Raw genomic sequence first — 25,272 nt, 5'->3', positions numbered from 1 at the left:
AGTAGAGGACTTTGGTTAATAATGGTACAATTATTTTAAAAAGTTATGTGTTTGTGTATATGCACACAAACATGTATGGCCAGCTCCCGTGGAGTATTTGCAGATTAAGCATGTTGTCAGCCTTCACTTATCTGAAAAGTGTTTCTGCACAGTGAAGGAATTTGTCCCTTAATCTTTTTTTTAATCACGTAATACAGCGGAGAAGCTAAAAATTTTTAAAAGCGTGGATGTACTATGATAGCCTGTCATTTATAAATGATCTCCAGACATTTTAAAAATGGAATTGTATAATTTTTATTGCCTTGTAACCTTTTTTCCCTTATGATAATTGATACTATTTTTAATGGCCCCTCCATTATTTGCAGATGAATCAATGTAATGAATCAATTCTAATTTTGGGAACTTAACCTTTCCACTTTTTAGTATAAACAATGCTGTGAACATCATGCCTTTGAATATTCATGATATATTCTCAGAACTTCCTGGTGAATATATATAGTTTTTAAAACTCGTGATACATTTTGAATTTTCTTTTACAAAGCAGATATGTATAAATAAGCCATAATTTTACTTTGTGAACAGCCTGTTATTTTCTCTGAAATACGTTAGAACTTACTGAATTTATTCCATATTCATAACAGAAACCAAATTATGCCTAATACAGTAGTTAAGCTCTGCTGCAGTAGTGACACTTATGGATATTTTCCATAATATGTAATTGCCAGGATTTTGTATACCATACAGATTTTTTTTCTTGAAACTACAGATGTTTTGTAAGTTTTCAAGAAACTCGATAGTCTCATCATGAGTCTATTGAAAGGTATGGGAGATTATTTTTATTAAATAAGGTAAAATAAGTGTCAGAATCTGGACTGGAATCTTCATTTTTCATACTATATTTACTATGAGAATTCACAGAGCCGCCAAATAAAAACTCAACAAAAACGTCCCCATATTTTTAATCGACACTCCAAACGCCTTTTCTCCAGAAAAGCAATTTGTGTTTTCCCCGTGAAGTTCATACTGATACAAATAAAGCGTCAATTGGACTATGAAAATAAAACCAGATAATGGGGAAATAGTTTTTCCATCTTTTTTTTTTTTTTTTTTGTCATAAACAGAAAAGGCTTTTTTTTTTTTTTTTTTTTTTTCCTTTTGAGGCAGGCTGTCATTCTGTAGCCCAGGTTCGAGTGCAGTGGCTTGATCTCGGTTTGCTGCAACCTTGACCTCCCTGGGCTCAGGCAATCCTGTCTTGCTTGGCTTCTCGAGTAGCTGGGACTATATGCATGCAACAGCACGCCTGTCTCATTTTTGTATTTCTCATAGAGACGGTTTGCCGTATTGCCCAGGCTGGTCTCGAACTCCAGCTCATGTAATCTGCCTGCCTCAGCTTCCCAAAGTGCTGAGATTACTGGTGTAAGCGGCGGTGTCCGGTTCATTTTTGAAAGCTTAATTCATTTCGTTGGAAAGAAAATTTCCTGCAAACCATGAATATTTTCGTTAGCTATTCATATAGTGGCCGTGTTTTTATTCTAATGGAAATGGGAACATTTTGTACACATATGACATTACTTTCAATATTCAAGGGTTTGCAATACTATGACAGTTTTCTTAAATTCTCAGTCTTTGTTTCACTTTATAAATCTAAGATGTGTATTATTGAAGCAGTAGTACATTTTGTATTCGATGCTGTGAATCATGAAACCGATTAGTATGCAGTGTATTTGGGGGATTTTGAATTTAGGACATAGGTTAATAAAAAGACCATTTCGTACTTCTGATTTTTAAGAAGAAAAAGTACAAGTGACTAAAAAAGCCTTTGAAGTCTGACATTTTTGAACTTTTAATGTTAAAATGTTTTTTATTTATCCCAAAGATATATAAATCAAATTTGTCTGGAAATACAGGTGAATATTCATAATGTCAAGAACATTTCAAACCAGTTTTTAAAGATTGTTATCTATGACTTCAGACTTGACAAATTTCCAGTATTTTTTAATTGGAAATGTTAAGAAATTCACACTGCACAGTATAATCACCTGGGGAGATTTTTAAAATCCCAATGCCTGGGTCATGCTACATGCTAATAACATCAGAGTGTCTGGGGATGGAAGAATTACTGGAGAATTCTACCAAATATTTAAAGAAGAATTAACACTAATTCTCTACAGTCTCTTCCAGAAAATAGAAAAGGAGAGAATATTTCATTTTATGAAGCTAGAATTATTCTGTTACCAAAACCAGAGACAGCACAACGGTAGAAACTACAGGCCAATATCCTTATGAATATAGGTGTGAAAATCCTTAGCAAAATATTAGCAAGTAGAATTTAGCAATACTTTTTAAAGACCAAATGAAGATTATTCCAGAGATACAAATCTGGTTTAATATTTTAGAATTGACTACTGTATTATCAGGCTGAATAAAAGTAAATCACATGATTGTATCAATCAGAGAAGAAGCACTTGACAAAATTCAGTGTTTGTGATACAGAAATGATAAAACTTTTTAGGAAATTAGAAATTAAAGGGTAACTACTTCAACTTGATAAAAAGCACCTACAAAAAAAGCTACAGATCATGTTCATTAATGATGAATGACTGAATTACTTCCCTCTGATAGGAAAACAAGGCAGAGATGTCTGCTTTTACTACTGTTAATTAACATAGTGCTGGAAATTGTAGCTAATGTGATAAAAAGCAAAAAGAAAAAATAGAGATTGGAAAGGAAGAGTTAAAACATTAAAACTCCCTATTTGCAGATAACATTGTCTACATACAAAATCTTATATATAAAATAAATGAGCTCAGTAAGGTTCCAGGATAAAAGATACACATACAGGTCAGGCGCAGTGGCTCGTGCCTATAATCCCAGCACTTCAGGAGGCCGAGGTGGGCGGACTGCTTGAGTATAGGAGTTCAAGACCAGCCGGAGCAACACAGTGAAACCCTGTCTGTCAGGTTCATGAGTATGCCAAATGTCATGCCTAGGGTCAGCTTCCAGCCCATGCTGAGGTTCAAGGGAGTGGGTAGATGAGCAGAAAGAACCCTTGGGGAACCATAGGCAGGTGAAAGATGATCTTGTGCAGCAGCAGCTCTCATAAACAGCTCTCTCCGCCCTGTCTCGGCTGCTTAGTCAGGTGGCCCCCACACACAGCTGTGCGGCCAGCTCTCCCTTGCCTTCGGGCTCAGCAGCTAAACTCTCTTTGGGCACAAGCGGGCCGAGCTGTTTCCTGGCTCCCCTCTGTCTGTCTGCAAAGATGGACAGCTTTGGCTGTCTTTCTCTGGGTGCCAGTGTGCCTGCACAGTGTCAACAGGGCAATTATATATTTTACAGGCAATAGTGGCATAGAGCCAACTGATGAACCTTCCCTATGTTATGGCTATGGTGGTGAACTTCTCTACGTTATGTCTATGTGGCTATGATAACAAGTGGAATTATACACCTGCACTCTAGACTCGCTGAGTCACTCTGGATGTTTACTTCAGCCTGTCCTTGACCAAAGCACTTCCATGTTCCTTACACCACCTCTACCAAAAAAATACAAAAACCAGCTGGGTGTGGTGGAATGTGCCTGTGATCCCAGCTACTTGGGAGGCTGAGGTAGAAGGACCGCTTGAGTCCAGGAAGCAGAGTTTGCACTGAGCCATGATCGCACCACTGCACTCCATCCTGGGCGACACAGTGAGACCCTGTCTAAAAAAAGCAAAAACCCCCAAACAAAAAAAGATAAACATACAGAAATAAATTATAGAAGTGAGAAACAGAGTCGTGGTTGCTAGGTGTTATGAAGGTGGTGGGGGTGGGAAGGAAGTAGGTGGGATGGTAGAAGGGCGACATGAGGGATCCTTATGGTGATGGAAACATTCTGTATCTTGACTGTATCACTGTCAGTATTTTGGATGTAATATCGTACTACAGTTTTGCATGACAACACCATTGGGGGATATTTGGAAAAGGACACATGGGATCTCTTTGTGTTATTTCTTACATCTTTGTGAATTTAAAATGTCTCAAAAAGTTTACTTTGGAAAAGAGAAAAAAGTAATCAAAGGCAGAATAACAGCTAACTAGCAACATATTGGACATGCAGAAATGCCCTGGAGGGATGTGTGCTGCCTATTAAGAATGAACTTGGGAAAGCAAGTATTGGAGGTATAGAAAAGGAATAAATTGAGTTCGTTCACCTGAGAGTTTCTGGAGGCACCGCAGAATCATTTCTCCCAATGGTTTCACTGCAACCTGTGCCAGTAAGTACCATATGCATGTCGCTTCTTTTATTCTTCCACCAGTATTGCTAACTGAAAGAGACTCTAGACTGAGAAATGGCAGATCTCATCTACCTCAAAAAGGTGGATGACAATGAAAACAACTAATGTTTGCTTTGCTCTCTCTGCCTTTAACATAGATCAGGAGGGTTGAAATCGTCCGAAATGGGAGGAGACAGAACAAACTCGTAACTGTAAATTAAATTCTCTGAAGGAAAGAGACAGTGTTATGGGAGTGCAAGGCAAATGAACCTGACCTAGGATGATGTGAGAAAAGGCTTCTCATAAGAAGTTCAGTTGAGATCTGAAAACTGAACAAGAGTTTACTAGGGGGGAGCATATTCTTGATACAATGAACAGTTTGTGCAAAAATATAGGGGGACCAAATATGGTGCATTTGAAGAGCTGAAAGGCCAGCGTGGCTGCAGTGCAAAGACATAAAACTTGAGAATTATTGATATGGAAATCTAAATTTAACTGATAGCTAAGAATTGGACTCTCTAGAGATCAAATATGGAATGAGCAGCTCTCCATTTAATCTAGGTAATATAGGCTAATTCTGCAAAGGAGAAGTAGAAGGGGCAGCCAAAGAGGTAGGAAAAAAACAGGAAAGGGAGTTAAAGAGGCCAAAGTAAAAAAATAAAATGGTTTTAGGAATGAGGGAATGATAAACAATGTCAAGGATTGCAAAGTAAGATAAATGAAATGCAAAATATACCTTGGATTTTAGGATAAGGAAGCCATCGGTAACCCTGGAAGGTGGTTGTTTTGTTTTGTTTTGCCTGCTTGCTTTATGATGATGATGATGATGATGATTATTATACTTTAAGTTCTAGGGTACATGTGCACAATGTGCAGGTTTGTTACATATGTATACATGTGCCATGTTGGTGTGCTGCACCCGTTAACTTGTCATTTACACTAGGTATATCTCCTAAAGCTATCCCTCCCCCTTTCCCCCACCCCACGACAGGCCCTGGTGTGTGATGTTCCCCACCCTGTGTCTAAGTGTTCTCATTGTTCAATTCCCACCTATGAGTAAGAACATGCAGTGTTTGGTTTCTGTCTTTGCGATAGTTTACTCAGAATGATGGTTTCCAGCTTCATCCATGTCCCTACAAAGACATGAACTCATCCTTTTTTATGGCCTGCATAGTATTCCATGGTGTATATGTGCCACATTTTCTTAACCCAGTCTATCATTGATGGACATTTGGGTTGGTTCCAAGTCTTTGCTATTGTGAATAGTGCCACAATAAACATATGTGTGCATGTGTCTTTATAGCAGCATGATTTATAATCCTGTGGGTATATACCCAGTAATGGGATGGCTGGGTCAAACAGTATTTCTAGTTCTAGATCATTGAGGAATCGCCACACTGTCTTCCACAATGGGTGAACTAGTTTACAGTCCCACCAACAGGGTAAAAGTGTTCCTATTTCTCTACATCCTCTCCAGCACCTGTTGTTTCCTGACTTTAGTGATCGCCATTCTAACTGGTGTGAGATGATATCTCATTGTTGTTTTGATTTGTATTTATCTGACGGCCAGTGATGATGAACATTTTTTCATGTATCTGTTGGCTGCATAAGTGTCTTCTTTTGAGAAGTGTCTGTTCATATCCTTCGCCCACTTGTTGATGGGGTTGTTTGTTTTTTTCTTGTAAATTTGTTTGAGTTCTTTGTAGATTCTGGATATTAGCCCTTTGTCAGATGGGTAGATTGTAAAAATTTTCTCCCATTCTGGTTGCCCATTCACTCTGATGGTAGTTTCTTTTGCTGTGCAGAAGCTCTTTAGTTTAATTAGATCCCATTTGTCTATTTTGGCTTTTGTTGCCATTGTTTTTGGTGTTTTAGTCATGAAGTCCTTGCCCATGCCTATGTCCTGAATGGTATTGCCTAGGTTTTCTTCTAGGGTTTTTATGGTTTTAGGTCTAACATTTAAGTCTTTAATCCATCTTGAGTTAATTTTTGTATAAGGTGTTAAGGAAGGGATCCAGTTTTATCTTTCTACATATGGCTAGCCAGTTTTCCCATCACCATTTATTAAATAGGGAATCATTTCCCCATGTCTTGTTTTTGTCAGGTTTGTCAAATGGTTATAGATGTGTGGTATTATTTCTGAGGGCTCTGTTCTGTTCCATTGGTCTATATCTCTGTTTTGGTAGCAGTACTATGCTGTTTTGGTTACTGTAGCCTTGTAGTACAGTTTGAAGTCAGGTAGCATGATGCCTCCAGCTTTGTTCTTTTAGCTTAGGATTGTCTTGGCAATGCGGGCTCTTTTTTGGTTCCATATGAACTTTAAGGTAGTTTTTTCCAATTCTGTGAAGAAAGTCATTGGTAGCTTGATGGGGATGGTATTGAATCTATAAATTACCTTGGGCAGTATGGCCATTTTCATGATATTGATTCTTCCTATCCATGAGTACGGAATGTTCTTCCATTTGTTTGTGTTCTCTTTTATTTTGTTGAGCAGTGGTTTGTAGTTCTCCTTGAAGAGGTCCTTCACATCCCTTGTAAGTTGGATTCCTAGGTATTTTATTGTCTTTGAAGCAATTGTGAATGGGAGTTCACTCATGGTTTGGCTCTCTGTCTGTTATTGGTGTAGAGGAATGCTTGTGATTTTTGCACGTTGATTTTGTATCCTGAGACTTTGCTGAAGTTGCTTATCAGCTTAAGGAGATTTTGGGCTGAGATGATGGGGTTTTCTAGATATACAATCATGTCATCTGCAAACAGGGACAATTTGACTTCCTCTTTTCCTAATTGAATACACTTTATTTCTTTCTCCTGCCTGATTGCCCTGGCCAGAACTTCCAACACTATGCTGAATAGGAAGAGAGGGCATCCCTGTCTTGTGCTAGTTTTCAAAGGGAATGCTTCTAGTTTTTGCCCATTCAGTATGATATTGGCTGTGATTTTGTCATAAATAGCTCTTATTATTTTGAGATACATCCTATCAATACCTAGTTTATTGAGAGTTTTTAGCATGAAGCGCTGTTGAATTTTGTCGAAGGCCTTTTCTGCATCTATTGAGATAATCATGTGGTTTTTGTCTTTGACTGTTTACATGATGGATTACGTTTATTGATTTGCATATGTTGAACCAGCCTTGCATCCCAGGGATGAAGCCAACTTGATCATGGTGGGTAAACTTTTTGATGTGCTGCTGGATTCAGTTTGCCAGTATTTTATTGAGGATTTTTGCATCGATGTTTATTAGGGATATTGGTCTAAAATTCTCTTTTTTTGTTGTGTCTCTGCCAGGCTTTGGTATCAGGATGATGCCAGTTTCATAAAATGAGTTAGGGAGGATTACCTCTTTTTCTATTGATTGGAATAGTTTCAGAAGGAATGGTACCAGCTCCTCTTTGTACCTCTGGTAGAATTCGGCTGTGAATCTGTCTGGTCCTGGACTTTTTTTGGTTGGTAGGCTATTAATTATTGCCTCAATTTCAGAGCCTGTTATTAGTCTATTCAGGGATTCAGCTTCTTCCTGGTTTAGTCTTGGGATGCTGTATGTGTCCAGGAATTTACCCATTTCTTCCAGATTTTCTAGTTTATTTGCATAGAGGTGTTTATAGTATTCTCTGATGGTAGTTTGTATTTCTGTGGGATTGGTGGTGATATCCCCTTTATAATTTTTTATCGTGTCTATTTGATTCTTCTCTCTTTTCTTCTTTATTTGTCTTGATCATTTCAAAAAACCAGCTCCTGGATTCTTTGATTTTTTTTGAAGGGTTTTTTTTGTCTCTATTTCCTTCAGTTCTGATCTGATCTTAGTTATTTCTTGCCTTTGCTAGCTTTTGAATGTGTTTGCTCTTGCTTCTCTAGTTCTTTTAATTGTGATGTTAGGTTGTCCCTTTTAGATCTTTCCTGCTTTCTCTTGTGGGCATTTAGTGCTATAAATTTCCCTCTACACACTGCTTTAAATGTGTCCCACAGATTCTGGTATGTTGTGTCTTTGTTCTCATTGGTTTCAAAGAACATCTTTATTTCTGCCTTCATTTCGTTATGTACCCAGTAGTCATTCAGGCACAGGTTGTCCAGTTTCCATGTAGTTGAGTGGTTTTGAGTGAGTTTCTTAATCCTGAGTTCTAATTTGATTGCACTGTGGTCTGAGAGACAGTTTGTTATAATTTCTGTTCTTTTACATTTGCTGAAGAGTGCTTTATTTCCAACTATGTGGTCAATTTTGGAATAAGTGTGATGTGGTGCTAAGAAGAATATATATTCTGTTGGTTTGGGGTGGAGTGTTCTGTAGATGTCTATTAGGTCTGCTTGGTACAGAGCTGAGTTCAAGTTCTGGATATCCTTGTTAACTTTCTCTCTCATTGATCTGTCTAATGTTGACAGTGGGGTGTTAAAATCTCCTATTATTATTGTGTGGGAGTCTAAGTCTTTTTGTAAGTCTCTAAGGACTTTCTTTATGAATCTGGGTGCTCTTGTATTGGGTGCATATATATTTAGGATAGTTAGCTCTTCTTGTTGAATTAATACCTTTACCATTATGTAATGGCCTTCTTTGTCTCTTTTGATCTTTGTTGGTTTAAAGTCTGTTTTATCAGAGACTAGGATTACAACACCTGTTTTTTTTGTTGTTGTTTTCCATTTGCTTGGTAGATCTTTCTCCATCCCTTTATTGTGAGCCTATGTGTGTCTCTGCACGTGAGATGGGTCTCCTGAATACAGCACACTGATGGATCTTGACTCTTTATCTAATTTGCCAGTCTGTGTCTTCTAATTGGAGCATTTAGCCCATTTACATTTAAGGTTAATATTGTTATGTGTGAATTGATCCTGTCATTATGATGTTAGCTGGTTATTTTGCTCCTTAGTTGATGCAGTTTCTTCCTAACATTGATGGTCTTTACGATTTGGCATGTTTTTGCAGTACCTGGTACCGATTATTCCTTTCCATATTTAGTGCTTCCTTCAGGAGCCCTTTTAGGGCAGGCCTGGTGGTGACAAAATCTCTCAGCATTTGCTTGTCTGTAAAGGGTTTTATTTCTCCTTCACTTACGAAGCTTAGTTTGGCAGGATATGAAATTCTGGGTTGAAAATTCTTTTCTTTAAGAATGATGAATATTGGCCCCCTCTCTCTTTTGTCTTGTAGAGTTTCTGCCAAGAGATCAGCTGTTAGTCTGATGGGCTTCCCTTTGTGGGTAACCCGACCTTTCTCTCTGGCTGCCCTTAACATTTTTTCCTTCATTTCAACTTTGGTGAATCTAACAATTATGTGTCTTGGAGTTGCTCTTCTCGAGGAGTATCTTTGTGGCGTTCTCTATATTTCCTGCATTTGAATGTTGGCCTGCCTTGCTAGGTTGGGGAAGTTCTCCTGGATAATATCCTGAAGAGTGTTTTCCAACTTGGTTCCATTCTCCCCATCACTTTCAGGTACACCAATCAGATGTAGATTTGGTCTTTTTGCATAGTCCCATATTTCTTGGAGGCTTTGTTCATTTCTTTTTACTCTTTTTTCTCTGAACTTTTCTTGCTTCATTTCATTCATTTGATCTTCAATCACTGACACTCTTTCTCCCTCTTGATCAAATCAGGTACTGGAGCTTGTGCATGCATCATGTAGTTCTCGTGCCATGGTTTTTGGCTCCATCAGGTCATTTAAGGTCTTCTCTACACTGTTTATTCTAGTTAGTCATTCTTCTAATCTTTTTTCAAGGTTTTTAGCTTATTTGCAATGGGTTCAAACATCCTCCTTTAGCTTGGAGAAGTTTGTTATTTCCAATCATCTAAAGCCTTTTTCTCTCAACTCGTCAAAATCATTCTCCATCCAGCTTTGTTCTGTTGCTGGCAAGGAGCTGCATTCCTTTGGAGGAGAAGAGGCACTCTGATTTTTAGAATTTTCAGCTTTTCTGTTCTGGTTTCTCCCCATCTTTGTGGTTTTATCTACCTTTGGTCTTTGATGATGGTGATGTACAGATGGGGTTTTGGTGTGGGTGTCCTTTCCGTTTGTTAGTTTTCCTTCTAACAGACCCTCAGCTGCAGGTCTGTTGGAGTTTGCTGGAGGTCCACTCCAGACCCTGTTTGCCTGGGTATCACCAGCAGAGGCTGCAGAATAGCAAATGTTGCAGAACGGCAAATGTTGCTGTCTGATCCTTCCTTTGGAAGCTTCTTCTCAGAGGGGCACCCCTCTGTATGTGGTGTCAGTCGGCCCCTACTGGGAGGTGTCTTCAAGTCAGGCTACTCGGGGGTCAGGGACCCACTTGAGGAGGCAGTCTGCCCATTCTCAGATCTCGAATTCTATGCTGGGAGAACCACTACTCTCTTCAAAGCTGTCAGACAGGGATGTTTAAGTCTGCAGAAGTTTCTGCTGCCTTTTGTTCAGCTATGCCCTGCCCCCAGAGGTGGAGTCTACAGATGCAGGCAGGCCTCCTTGAGCTACAGTGGGCTCCACCCAGTTCGAGCTTCCCAGCCTCTGAGCCAGGCGCGGGATATAATCTCCTGATGTGCTGTTTGCTAAGACCGTTGGAAAAGCACAGTATTAGGGTGGGAGTGTCCCAATTTTCCAGGTACTGTCTGTCATGGCTTCCCTTGGCTAGGAAAGGGAATTACCTGACCCCCTGCACTTCCCAGGTGACACGATGCTCTGCCCTGCTCTGTGGGCTGCAGCCACTGTCTGACAATCCCCAGTGAGATGAACCCAGTACCTCAGTTGGAAATGCAGAAATCACCCGTCTTCTGTTTCACTCAGGCTGGGAGCTGTAGACTGGAGCTGTTCCTATTAGGCCATCTTGGAACATCCCTCTGCCTGCTTGCTTTTTAGTGAAGAATATGGGAGTCAAAAGAAGGTAAGACATAGAGAGAGAGTATAGGCAAGTTTTTTCAGAAGATTTTTTAAGGGTGGAAGAGAGATAGGATTGTAGTTTGCAAGTCAGGGAGGATAAAGGGAAGCCAGGGAATTATGTTTAAATCTCTACAGAAAGGAGTCTCAATAAGAAGACAGAGTGAGCAATAATGATAGTTTAAGGCAGCCAAAAAGATCAGATGAGAAAAAATCTGAAGCACAATTATAGGTACTGCCCTTAGACAGGAGTAGAAACAATCAAGGTGAGGGGAAAAAAAGTTCATTCTGCTTTTAGGTTTGGCAGTGGAATTAAGGGAGTCCCCATCAGATGTCTTCAGTTTTCCTTGCAACCCAGTAGACATGTAATTTGCTGCCTAGTCCCCACCTGCATAACTCCTGAATATCACCCCTCTTTCGCCATCTTTCCCAGTTATACCTGGTAATCCTCTAGAATATCTGGTCTCAATTACTCCCCTTATGTTCTTCCATTCCAAACTCATCAGGAACCTTCACCATAGTCTTCAGTCCAATCACAGTGGCCTCTTTGAAGGCACTGCTGTGCTGGGGTTACTCAGCCCCCATTATCCCCCTACCTCTACCCTATAACTTCGGGGCACCAGAGCTGTGCTGTGGTCTGAAGAAGTCAATGACCCATCCCAACTCTGTCAGTCTTTGTTGCTGTGACCCAGTGTACAGCATCTGTTCAGAGCTCAAGCATGATATGGCTGACAGATACGGTCTTTTGAACACAGCTCCTATTTTCTACCTAAACTTCTGCAGCTAGTGGGTAGACAAACATCTTGCCATCCCTCCATAATTCTTCTTTTCTGCTTTATCCACTCTCTTTCCTAATATCTTATATTTTTAAAGTTCCCTGACTATCAATTCATAAAAATAAGTACTCAGAAGAGTGGCAAGGATCATGAAGTGATTAGAATGCAAAGGATTTTAAGGAAAATAGGAGAAATTAGGATAGGAGTCTGAATAACAAAGTTCAGAGCATGGTAAGAACTTTGAACTTCATTGTGAGGTGCTGGGGAGCCACTGAAATGTCTGAAAAATTGAGAGAAAGAGGCTGGGACACGAGAAGGACAGAGATGAGGATGGGGAATAGTAAAATGATTAGATTTGCAGTTTTTAATTATCTCTTTCACAATGGTGAGGAGGATAAATTGGAAGCATGGAGAACATTGGGCATAAAAGGGACAGTTAGGAGACTCCAAGCCTCTGGGCTGAGCAACAAAGTTGATGGCTGTGTGATACACTGAGATTGAACATGTCGGGTTCGGAACAGGTTTATAGGACAAGAGAAGGAGTTGAATTTGTTTTTGACATTTTGACCTTGTGGAATATCAAAGTGGAAATATCCTGTAGGCAGATATCTGCTATCTGAAGCACAGAAGAGACATTTAGGCTGCAGACATAGGTGTGAGAACCATATATATGAAAGAGATTCCTCAGAGAGCACATGCAGCACGTGAAGAGGGAAGGCTAAGGATAGAATCCTGATGAACCCCCAATATTTACAAGACCTAGAGGAGAAGGTACACATGAAGCAGATGAAAAAATTGCTAGAAGAAAAGAAGAGCTAAGTGAGGTGGTGTCACAAAAGCCAAGAAAAGAGAGAAGTTCACAAGCCAGAGCTTGATCAAGTAAGAAGTCAAATAAGATCAAGATGGAGAGGATCTAGCAACTCATAAATCCATATGCAGTTTCATGGGAGAAGACAGGCTGACATAGAATGAAGAGAAACTGGAAAGTTAAGTGGAGACTGAATGTAGGGAACTCAACATGAACAGTGGAGAGAAGGCAAAATTTAGTATGGTAGCTTAGACTTTGCTAGGTAAAGGAGTGTTTATTTCTTTTTGGAATGGTGGCTACCAAAGACTGAGGGAACTTCATGAATATGTTTTATAGACTGAAACAAAAGAGACAGGGGAAAGGAAGAGGTTAAAAATGTAAAGGAATTTGTTTATAATGGACAGAGGTTTCAGGATGCACCATGGGAAGGGATGGAGAAAAGAGGTTGCAAAAACAGTAATGAGAGTGTGCAAGAATGTGGTGCTCAAGGCCTGACCATTCAAGGACTGCTCAAGAGTGATATGGCTGACAGAAATGCATGGAACTAACTGGACTGTGTTTTTAAGTCAGTTTTGAGAGAAAGTTCTTTTGACTGGAACTGGGGCAGGTATCAAGTACTGGAGTGTGCTGATTGCCATTGGCAACCAATCCCCAGAAATACTAACACAACTGAAATGTTATAATTGTCCATTACAAAATTAAAATGACTTGCCCATAATAAGCACCCATAATATTTGTAAGATAAATGAATTAAGCTGCTCTGGATTTTTTGAGGGATTGGGAGAAGGGAAATGGTGAATACTAAAGGTATAGAAAGGAGTACTGGGGAGAGAAAGAATCCCAGGGGAGAAAGATGAGATAACAAAGCCCAGCAGAGAATAAAAACACCTGATGCATGGAAGAAATGCATTTTGTCCATGTTTGCTATAAGTAAAGTACAAAAAAAAGTATTTTTTTCTTTGCTCTGAATTGTTTGTTTATTTCAAGGACTGTATCTTCTTGCCTAGGATAATGAAAATCTTTCTAGGGCAGGAGTTGGTTTCTACTACTACTTCCTAAAAACAAGTAGCATAATATGGTTAGAGTAGAGATGTTAAGCATCTGGGTTTACTAACTGTGTGGCCTTAAGCAAATGACTTAGGATATATATTTTAGTCTCCTCACATGTAAAATGCAGCTAAAAATAGCACCTTTTTCACTGAGCTGTTGAGAAAAATCAAATGAGATTAGGTAGGTTAGAGATTTACTTAAGAGATGGTAATAATTCAATGGATTAGTAATTTTCATAAAAGGCTAACCTTCTCCTATGAGCTCTATGTCTTGGTGAAAATGAAAGGCCCAGACAGTTCTAATGAAAGTGGATGCTGCATAGTTCCATCATCCACTCTCAGGGCCTCGTTTGAAAAGGTGAATTGAATTTACCTTCAGGCCTGGTTAGATTTAGATATAGCGACTCCTGTGGAAAGTCTCAACATTTCTCCATTTCCACTCTAACTACTTCTATATACTCTGGAGATCCAGCCTTCAAAGGCATGAAGGCTGTGGAATAGAGACAGTGAGCCCTTTAATGTTTCAGAGAATTCAGGCTGCTGCAAGCAAAAAAGGCTGGGAACTCCAAATTTATTCCAGGTGAAAAGCAACCACTCTGTCTCTTTTTCCTTAGCACCTCAGCTTTGTCTGTGTCTTTACTGCATTTCCTCTCTCTACCAGCTGGAAAGTCTTTGCATTCTTCAGTATAACTTTTGGGGGGATTTTCTAATTAGCTTCACGCATACTGTTGCCTTGTATTCATCAGCTATTGCCAAAAAAAAAAAAGCGTAATGAAACATTCAACAACTCAGTAGCTTACAATAAGCTTTCATTCTGCACATCTGCAGGTTAACTGCAATTCAGCTGATCTACCCAGGGGGCAACTGAGTAGATTTGCTCCAAGGCTATGGGGCTTGCTTTACTTCTGTCCCATGTGTGTTCACATTGGGGCTCAGGCAGGAGGAGCAGCAGAGTCTTGGGCATTTTCTTTTCCTGCATGTAGTTGTAGACTGAGAGGATGACTAGACACATGTCATATCTCACGAGGCCTCAGTCTGGCACATGTCACATCCACCCATAGTCCATCAGCCAAGCCACATACACTCTGCCTACTCTCATAAAGCAATGTCAACTGGCAAAGGCCATGGATGCAGAATTCTAAGGCAGGAAATTTTGAAGAATGGCAAATGAGGTTTGAAACAACTGTAATCCATATGCATGAGGTGCCCACTTTCATCTAATCTTTGTATGTACTTACACAGAAGGCAGCTGAGTAGCACAGCCCACAGTGCCCATGGGCCAATGGGCATGATGCAGCATGACTCACATATCTAGTCTGTGAACACCAAGAAGTGTGTAAATAGCATGAGGAAAAAGAATAGAAGGGAACAGATTGCTTTTATTACTCATATAACTTCACCATGAATTTGTTTCTAAAAGAAAAAAGACCAGTCAAGTCTGTTTGGAGGTACATTTATTGAAGCAGATGAGTTATAATTCAAAAGGGATAAAGTTATGAACCCCCAAAGAGTTGAGACTTAACAAATAACTATGGGAGATCCTTGCTGTAGACACTTCTCATGTGCACGAATTGCAGTTACCACAGTTTTCGTAAATAACACCAGTCCTCCATGATTAAAAATCAGTTACCATAGTATATCAACTATGGTTAATTATATAAAGTACAAACTTCATCATTAGCTCTTTAATCTGCAAATCACTGTGTAAATAAGAGACCTGCGTCTTGATCCCTGAACAGTCATGTTTCTTCTTTCAAAGTCTGTCAGTGATTGGTTACTGTGCATCTTTTATTCAGTTCGTGCACATACAGCAAAGCATGTAGTTGTGTTGCTTTCTTGTCTCCCAATTACAAACTCATGTAACATTTTACAAAAATGGTTAATGCAATGTTAGTTACAACAGCTTAGAAGTTAAGGAGAGGGGTTGCTGCTTCCTCAAGGGCTAAGAATTGAAGGGAACAGACAGCTGTCATGGAAGAGTGACCGACTCAGTGATGGTGCCTCGACTTCTGCGGGGACCACACACACCTGGTTCTAAAGGTGATAAAAAATGCTGGAGGGATGCACAAAAGAGATGGAAGATGCTCCCACTGGAGCAGCCTCTTTCTTCCCCACTTTGCAGCCTCTCAATAGTGCTTCCCACTGGTGGAATCTGACTGAAAGCCAGTTGTCAAGTTAGTGCGGGAAATACAGTTTTCAGACACCTAGTTGTGGCATTTACAGAGTTGAATATGGAAGGGTTGGACTGGGTCTGAGAGACAGTAGGCAAATAACTACCAGAACTGCCATCACCATTTCTCCCAGGGATTGTTGGCAAACTAGGATTGCTCTAGTACCCCTGGTCTCTGAAGAGGCACGTCTACTGGGCCACTGTCATAAGTCTGCTACACCTGTAAATCAGGCAGTGATACAAATGGACACATGTAGCCCAAATATCAACCAGAAGTCAGTTACAACTATTTTTTCTTGGTCCACAGAAATCAGACTTCTTTTCCCCTCCAAAGGCTACCATTGTTATTTGCTAATAGTTTATTTCATTTCTTATCCTCAAATGGCTAACCTTTGTGTGATTCCATGTCCAAGACCTCTGCTTGTCTTCTTTTATCTATTCTCAGGCTGTGGGGCTGCTTATTCTTTACCTCCTTTCTCATTTGCTTCTCTGTCTCTGGTAATGAGGTATCCTGGGTGTTGATTCTTCGAGAGTATCTTGCAGTTTGCCATGCAAAGAAAAAGAGGCTACAGAATCTGAGATTTTATTTATTTCAACTTTTTCTGTTTCTTTCTCATACCCCTGCTGACCCACTTGGAAGAAACAACTCTATCCCTTTGGAGGATTTTAAACTCATGCTCTGAAAAAGAAAACAATGGCTTGTACTCACTTCTTAATATATTTCTTGTTTTCTCTAACATACATTCTTTTACACATTTGTGTGTGATAAAGAGAGATACTTCTAGCATTGGAGTTGCCTAAACAGTAACATTAAGACAGTTCCGGGATCCTCCTTGATTCCCCCTTGTATTGGTGGCAGTATCATCACATGGAGGAGGATGAGCTGAATTTATACAGTGAAAATTAGTATATGTTACTAACTCCATAACCCTTGACTAAAATAATATACATGATCAGCCTTAAATTCTAATTTCCACAGCTATTTTTTTTCCAAATAGGTCTTGCATATGCTAAGAAGCTATAAGAAAAATACCAAGGAGTTAAATTGACCAATGCTTGTTTTTCATTGTATTTTCTTGGGTTTTACTGTTTTTTATGGCACACTTTTAGAGCTACCTCACTTTTTACTGAAAAACATAGGTATTATAATATGTAATGTAATATATAACACACACAAATGTTATGTGGCTATGTTATATATTATATAACACACATATTCTATAGCTGATTAATAGGAATAAACAATTCATAGAAAATATTGGTTTGGTTCATATATATACACATACATATGTATAAGTGTAAAAATGTCGGTTTTTTCATCATTGTATATACATAAATATATACATATATACATATAACGTGATGACCACAACTAACATTTTCTATGAAGCATTCAATCCTATAGCTATAAAGTTAAAGTGTATTCTGGTAGAAAGAGGCTTAGGTGACCTGGGTCTAGTTCAGGCTCTAATAATTAGCTTTGGAATCTAAGCATATTTATTTAACCTTTCTGGACCTCACTCTGCTTATATGCAATAAGAGAGAATAAACTAGATCAAAGATGTCAAGCAGGATTCATCTTGACTACCAACTCCAGAAAGCAGCTTGTTAAGTGCTGAGTTGAGAATTCTAGGCTGAGTATGGGCTTAATAAGGAAGTACACCATGATCCATTAGTGCTGTCCGCTATGGATGCAGGAGGTGGAGAGCAGACCACGAGTGCCATATATTAGCTGTCTCCTTGGATGAGATTGCCTCCAAGGTCACTTGTACTATGCCATATAATTCAAGATATTTATCACTTAAATTTAAGTTTATAAACATAAAACAAACTGGAAAAACAAATCTTGAGGGTCCCTATCTGAGTATGGATTTTGGGATAACACTTTTTCCTTGGAAGTAGAAATAAAAAAGGAAGTTTCTGCCATAACTTTTTTGAAAGAATTTTTAAGATAATGTAAACTTATCTTCCTTCACTCTTTCATTCTCCCCTGAAATATTTATTAAGTACTAACTTTGAAATTGACACAGTGCATGGTGTTGAATATTTGCTGAATTGAATTGAAATGGAGGATTGAAAGATGAATAAGACACAGTTCTCGCTCTTGTGGAGTTCATGGCCCAGTGGGAAAGGCAGACTTCCTAGCAGGTAATTATAATACAATGTGTTAAATGCTACAATGATCTTGTGAAGCCCAGAAAATGAAATGACTAACTCTCTCTCAAGGAATTTGCTGCAGGCTCCACAGAGGAGGTGACACCTGAGCTGAGTGTTAAGAATGAGTAAAAATTATCCTTGAGAGAATAGTTTAAGCATTTTGGTGCTACTGGCAAAAGAATTTCTTCCCAGAAGTTGTTTGTAATTTTTTTGTGTGTTGTTTTGGTTAAGATGGAGTCTAGAAAACTGATGTATCATTGTTAATGATTATTCTGATGTTTAAGAAATTAATCAGATGATGTGGGCCTGAAAATGAGATTTGACTGCCTAGGAACGGAGGAATGATGCATTTCAGATGGAAACTTACATATCCCTGGATGATAACCTTGGGAACAGCTTGGAAGGGGGAGAGCAGAACTGTGCTGACCAAAACTGGATGCTCAGAGAGAATGGAGGTGGGTGTGTTGGCTGAGAAGGGGGCACTGGGGCTGCTCCTCAGAAAATTCGTGTGAGGTTTTGGGAAGGAGTGACTTCCCAGAAGAGGACCTAGCTTCTCCAGGGAGGTAGTGATGGAAAGAGTGTCTATGCTGGAGAAGGACAGTGAAGTGTCATGAGTGAACATTGAGACGGAGGTCAACAAGAGGAGTCTGTCCCTCGAAGAAAAGTGATGTGGAACCTGTGGAGGACAAGTTGATTGGGTACTAGTGAGTGAAGACTTCACTATTAATATGCATGAAAAGCCAAAACCTAAGACACAATTAAGAAAAAAAACAAAAACAATTAAGGGAAAAAACCATCTTGGTTTCTGGAGAGAAGTAGAATTCTCAGGCCTGAGGCCTTTGGGAAGGGATGAGATGCAGATTCCAACTCCTCCTTATGAGCTGTTGAAAACTGCTGGGGAAAAGAAGCATCCACTGCTCTGAGTCTTATCATCATATATTAGTTTTGACTACTCATATACTCATACATAGTTTTGTCAAATTCATTTACTCATATATAGACTTCCCAGACTCATACTTAAAAAAAACTACATACATAGACTTCATAGACTCATGCAGTTAAAAAAAGGAAAAAAGGTAATATGAATGGTTGATTATACAAGGTAAAATAATTACAAATATGAATATGTATAGCAGATGACACATGATTTGTTAATTAAACAGTTATAGCTTATCAAGAAGGTAATACTATAATTAATGTATACATTATTTTATTTATCATATTAAGTTAATTTTATTTTGAAACTATAGCCAAAAAACTTTAAAGCTGTTGCCTATCTGTATTTATATATCCATGTATGACTAAATACATACATATGAAGTTATATTAATACTTTACTACAAGTAACTATATGAATAATGAACAAAAGAAGTAAAATTAGATTTTTGGTTTTTTTAATAAAAATAACTAAATTATTCTCTTCCCATATTAGTAGAGGTTTCCCTTTGTCACCAAAATAATCTGTTAACTGTTGGTGGTTTTTCATATATTCTTAAATAGTTTTTGAAAACAGTTCTTACCTTTATTTAATTAGTTTATTTATTTTGAGACAGAGTCTTGCTCTGTGGCCCAGGCTGAGTACAGTGGCACAAACATGGCTCACTGCAGCCTCAACCTCCTAGGCTCAAGTGATCCTCCCACCTCAGCCTCCTGAGTAGCTAGGACTACAGGCATGTACCACCAGATCTGGCTAACTTGAGTCTTTGCTTTTTTTTAAAAAAGGTTACATTTCTAATAATCATTGTTGTTCGTTGTATGATTTTGCAATGTTAACTGTAAATATTTCTTGTGTTTACATACTTATGACAGATTTTGTCTCCTTTAACAACCATTTTTGATTTTTGCCTTCCCCAAACTCAGAATAATAAAATCAGTGAAATGACAAGAAAGAAAGGAAGACAGAGAAAGAAAGAAAGAAAGAAAGAAAGAAAGAAAGAAAGAAAGAAAGAAAGAAAAGGAAGGAAAGGAAAGAAAGGAAAGAAAGGAAGGAAAGGAAGGAAAGGAAAGAAAAAGAAAAAAGAAGGAGGAAAAAGAAAACGGAAAACTGCTGGGCAGAGCAAGGTGAACCCAACTGCAAATTTCCCTGACATAGACTTCACCGTTGTCTGGAGGGTTTCATCGCTGATACTTGGAGCTGTCGCCATGTGTTAGCATGCCCAGCAGATAAAGTTAGCAATCGGATTTGCATCTTAAACTGCGTGTTCCCATCATGGCAGCAGAGCAGACTGATTAGGCTTCTCGAGTAGTCTGGGCCCTCTCTTGGGTAAGCATAGATAAGAGGCTGAACGGTGAGCACTCTGCCCATTTAACCTACTGGAAAAGCACATTTACAGATTAAGACAAACCTTTTGCTGCAACAAACCTTTTGTTGTCCCAAAAAGATAAAATCAGACGTGTTAGAGGAATAAAAATGTGATCCATGTTCTGAATGCTATAGATTGGGTGCTATGTCTGCCACATAAGACTAGACTTTGTAGGCAGATATATCTAGTTTTAGCCTCATAGCACTTTTTGAGAGGCCCCTCAACAAGATCATCATTTTACAGTACAATTAATGAACTCCTTAAGCAGATTGCATCAGAGTTGACCGGCAAAACTACCCCTCCTATCCTTTCACAGTGAAACATACACAGTTGGGGCAGGGCTAGGAGAAACTAACATTTAGGTTTTGATTTAGGCGCATTATTTTCTAAATTTGAGTTGTGCGTGTCATGTGTATATTTAGTTTTGGCCAATTTTCTTTTTCTTGCTGGTTTTTTCTTTTTGTAACCTTAAAGAAAATTTCACAGGGTACGGTGTGTTTCTTTACTATATAGAGTGCTGGGTTCCATTTTAGAAAACTGCTATGGAGAATCCACTAATGCTATAAATTCATATTAAAATATATTTGTACATCCAAAGACCCAGGAATCCCACTCCTAGGTCTATACTCTGTAGAAATGAAAATACATGAGCACCAAAGTAAATGTACAAGAATGTCCATGGCAGCATTTGTAATAGCCCTAAACTGAAAATAACCTAGGTGTTCACCAATGGTAGAATATTCTGTAAATACAATGGAATGTCATGCAAAGCAAAAGAATAAACTGCTGCTTACACAGGAATATGGATAAATGCCACAAACATATACTGAGTAAAGTCAGACACCCCACACCCCCAACACTCACACACAAAAGAAGACAAACACAAAGAAAATATTTTTATGTAATTTGATTTGTATGAATTTCAAAAGCAGGCAAAACCAAGCTGCACTGATGGAATTTAGAGAAGTGGTTACATTTAGAGGAGCCAGTGACTGAGAAAGGACATGGCAGGGACTTCTGCTCTACTGGGGACACTCCCTTTCTTGATCTGGATGGTGGTTACACAGTGTGTTTACTATGAAATGTCACCACTAGACACACTTATGATTTGTGCACTTTTCTGTGTATATATTTTTACTTCTATAAAAAATTTTAAAAGTGGTTTGCCCTTTTATTTGTAATATTCAGATGTCTTAAATGCAAGACACATTTAATTACTTTGTACATATTAGCACATTGCACAAGGTATTAGTATTTTGATTTTGATGTTCCTTTAAACATATATGTGTACCAATTAACATTTTCTGAATTTTGTGACATTGTTTATGGTGGCTAATACTGTGGCAAACAATGATCAATTTTAAGAGATGGACTAACAAATTATGTCAAAGATTCTTCTAGAATGAAAAAACTTCTGTCAGCTAATAGCATCAACTATTGAGGAAAATTATATTTTATTTAACATTTATGTACTTATTTTATTGAATATAGGCATTACACAACTCATTCAAACATGGTTTGACTTTGCTACCATCTTTACTTTCTGCCTCCCTTCATATTGTATTGTACTGTTTGGAATCCTCCCTTTCTCTAAAAAGAACTTAAGATTACATTCCCCCTTTATGTCTATGTTACTTACTTATAAGGCACATACATGTGGACTTTTCCTGTCTTTTTGTCTAAAATCATTGACGTCTTCTCAAAACGTTGTGTGTGTATATGTGTAGTGATATTAATAATATAATAGAGAAATTGCAGTCATGTTGAAAAGAACCAAAGAGAATAGTTGAGATTCCTGTTTTCAGACAGGCAGCTGCTATCTAAGAAATTTAGTGTTTTAAAGCATTCTATTAAGGACTCGGAGAGACAGTAAAATCATAAGATCTAGGTGAAGCAAACAAGATAACAAGCTCTACTGTTTTTCAACTTTTTCAACCTGATGGAATTATAGAATATTAGTGCTGGGTGGGACAGAGGACAGACACTCAACAAATTCATAAAAATGGTCCCTCAGAGCCCACTCGGGGCTGGTGGGTGTGCTCCCAAGGCACTATATGTAAAGGAGATGCCAGCCTGAACCTGCCCTCTTTGCAAAATCACCTTAGTACCATGGAGTCAAGATACATTTAAAGATGAACGGGCTATACCAAGTTTGTAGAGGGGATGCTTGCCCTCCTAGAGATGGAACCCCATTAAGAAGGCTGGATGCCTGGAATTCCTTTCCATTGTGCTTCACTTGTAAATTTTTAAACTTTGCTTCAGTCCTAAGGCCTGTGGTAGAAGAACACAGCTTTCCAATCTTATCTATTTTCCAGTGTAGGATAAACATGTTGGGTTTAGTTAAATTATGAATGCTGATAATATTCATTTGGTACAATTTATATTCTTCTTTTATCTTATCTTTTTATTTTTGACAGTTTAGGCCGGGGCATAAAGCATAATTATATTCTTGGCATCCTCCCTTAGAAGTTTTAAATCAGTTCATGAGGCTTTCAGCGTGGCTCATGTCATTTATCCATCAGCATTCAGTCCATTTAATCCGGGCCTCTCAGCCACTCAGCCCTAGCCCCTGTTGTGAATGATTGGCCTGCTCCAGTGCTCCCAGCTTCTCCTGTCACATCGCATTTGCATAAAAGAGGACAGATAACCAAATTTGAGCACACAAATGAAAATGCTAAGCGCTAAACCTGTCACAGTTGTTGTTCAACTAATTGTGAAAAATTTGATTTGCTCGCCTTTCACTGTTTGTCATGCAGACCCCCTTCTCAAATGTGCCTTGGCTTCTGCCTCTGTCTATGTAGCTTTTAAACTCTTGAGCACAAGCAGCCCACCCTGGGGATTACTTACCTCTCCTACCAGCTTTTAATGTTGGCTCATCTTCTTGACTAAATTAGGCTACCATGGCAAACAAACACATAATTAAAAACCCAGGAAAGACAACTGCAGTTGCACTTCTTAAATTGATTTTTACAATGCTAGTGTATGCCTCCATGTGCTCTTCCATTTGATAATTTTATTTCTTTATATAACCTTTTGATAGAAGAAATTTAAAGATGGGTGGTGCTGCAAGCTTTATGTTTTTAAAACCTATGTGTTATTTTGTTTCTTACTTTCTGTTTCTCAAATAACAAAAATTGTATAATGGGTCTTAAAAAGCACATTCCTGTTCCCTAATATCTGACCTGACATACCAGTATACATTTTTAATCAAGGTTTCAAATGATCCCGTTTGAAGTAGTATTAGAAACAATGGATAAAATTCCTTTCCCTACAGCACTCAATCACAGGACCTCTTTTAAATGGTATGTAATATGGGTATCTAAAAAACTTGTATGTGTTATATGCAAAATGCAGTTCAGTATTTGCTATATAGAAGCTTTAACTGTTTTCTTTTTACGGGCACTAAGTTAAGAATTTCTTGATGTCCATTAAAACAATACATATGTGGTTTGTTTAGAGTCAAAAACTCATTTTCTAGAAGTCATGCAAGAAAATGTCTCCTTTGTTTATAACAATATCACTGACTGCTTTGCTGCATTAATTTGCTCCTAATAGTTTAGGTTCAGGCAACAATGAAGATGGCATTAACTAAAGTTGAAACCTTTTAAGCTTGAGTATAGCTTAAATCATCTTTGAGAATTGGAAGGGTATAGTCTTGAAATTGGGTTGAAATGAAATGTGACATTACAGTGACAGTTTGCAGTTTGCAAAAGTTGGATGTGGTGTCATTTATTGCAATATGCCTTTGGGATTTATTTTAAGTAGGTCATATGAAATGATTAATGGAAGAAATATTTAAATAGATATACATATGTATATATAGTATTTAGTGTGTGTGTATATATATATTTACAAACACATACATAACTCTTTCATTTTACACAGTCACATCCTAAAGAAAACAATATGTCTTTCTCTTTGCTACAACCTCCGAAATGCTGAGAAATTAAATCTAATTTGAAAATTTGAGTGTGCACAAATCTTTTTACAATGTTTCATCCCATTTTATTTAAAAAACGATTATAGTATGAAATGCTTATTACATTGAAACATAAATGATACATTTAAGAGGTGAATTTTTTTTTTTTTTTTTTTTTTTTTTACAGAGCTAGGGAAATATTTCACTCCTGGTACATTTTGTGTAGGCTTTTTCTACAGGCATACCTTAGAGATATTGCAAGTTTGGTTCCAGACCACTAGAATAAAGTGAATATCACACTTTTACATTTTTTGGTTTCCCAGCATGAGAAAGTTATGTTTACACTATACTGTAGTCTATTAACTGTGCAATAGCATTATGTCTAAAAAGCAGTGTACCTTCTTTAATTTAAAAATACTTTATTGCTAAAAAATGGTAACAATCTTCCAACTCTTGTTATGCTGATATTTTGACCTCCTCCCATGAATGGTGAATGTTCTTAATGGCATCTAGAATGGTGAATCATATCCAGAAGATTTTCAATTTACATTTCCCAGATCCATCAGAGGAATCCCAATCTATGGCAGTTATAGCCTCACAAAATGAATTTCTTAAATAATAAGACTTCAGAGTTAAAATGACTCCTTGATCCATGGGCTGCTGAATGGATGTTGTGTTACAGGCATGAAAACAACATTAATCTCCTTGTACAGCTCCATCAGAGCTCTTGGGTGACCAGGTGAATTGTCAATGAGCAGTAATATTTTGAAATAAATATTTTTGTCTGAGGTTTCAATAGTGGGCTTAAGATATTCAGTAAACCATGCTGAAAGCAGATGGGAGGTAGGCTTTGTTGTTCCATTTCTAGAGCACAAGTAGAATAGATTTAGCATAATTCTTAAAGGCCTTAGGACTTTAAAATGGTAAATGAACATTGGCTTCAACTTAAAGTCACCAACTGCGTTAACTCTAACAAGATAGTCAACCTGTCCTTTGAAGCTTTGAAGCCAACGACTGACT

At 38.2% G+C, this 25,272-nt stretch overlaps 1 protein-coding gene across 1 annotated transcript; it reads left to right on the top strand.

Moving 5' to 3' along the window:
• The first annotated feature begins 17,148 nt into the window (after positions 1–17,148).
• On the top strand, positions 17,149–20,293 carry LOC134738073 (uncharacterized). The gene is made up of 3 exons (XM_063651007.1): positions 17,149–18,021; positions 18,362–18,485; positions 19,891–20,293. The coding sequence occupies exons 1-3, from the start codon at positions 17,954–17,956 to the stop codon at positions 20,179–20,181; spliced, it is 483 nt and encodes a 160-aa protein (XP_063507077.1). The 5' UTR covers positions 17,149–17,953; the 3' UTR covers positions 20,182–20,293.
• Positions 20,294–25,272: the final 4,979 nt, after the last annotated feature.

Source organism: Pongo pygmaeus, chromosome 14 (genome assembly GCF_028885625.2).
Source record: "Pongo pygmaeus isolate AG05252 chromosome 14, NHGRI_mPonPyg2-v2.0_pri, whole genome shotgun sequence".
Lineage (NCBI taxonomy): Eukaryota > Metazoa > Chordata > Mammalia > Primates > Hominidae > Pongo > Pongo pygmaeus.
The sequence above is the reverse complement of the archived record's forward strand: the minus strand, read 5'-3'. Positions and strand labels throughout refer to the sequence as shown.

Bases quoted from the DNA above. Each gene is read 5' to 3' on its own strand.
- LOC134738073 (XM_063651007.1), top strand. From the start codon at position 17,954: ATGAATAAGACACAGTTCTCGCTCTTGTGGAGTTCATGGCCCAGTGGG. The intron at 18,022-18,361 runs GTAATTATAATA...TTGACTGCCTAG, and splicing joins AAAGGCAGACTTCCTAGCAG to GAACGGAGGAATGATGCATT. The intron at 18,486-19,890 runs GTGGGTGTGTTG...CCCCAAACTCAG, and splicing joins GATGCTCAGAGAGAATGGAG to AATAATAAAATCAGTGAAAT.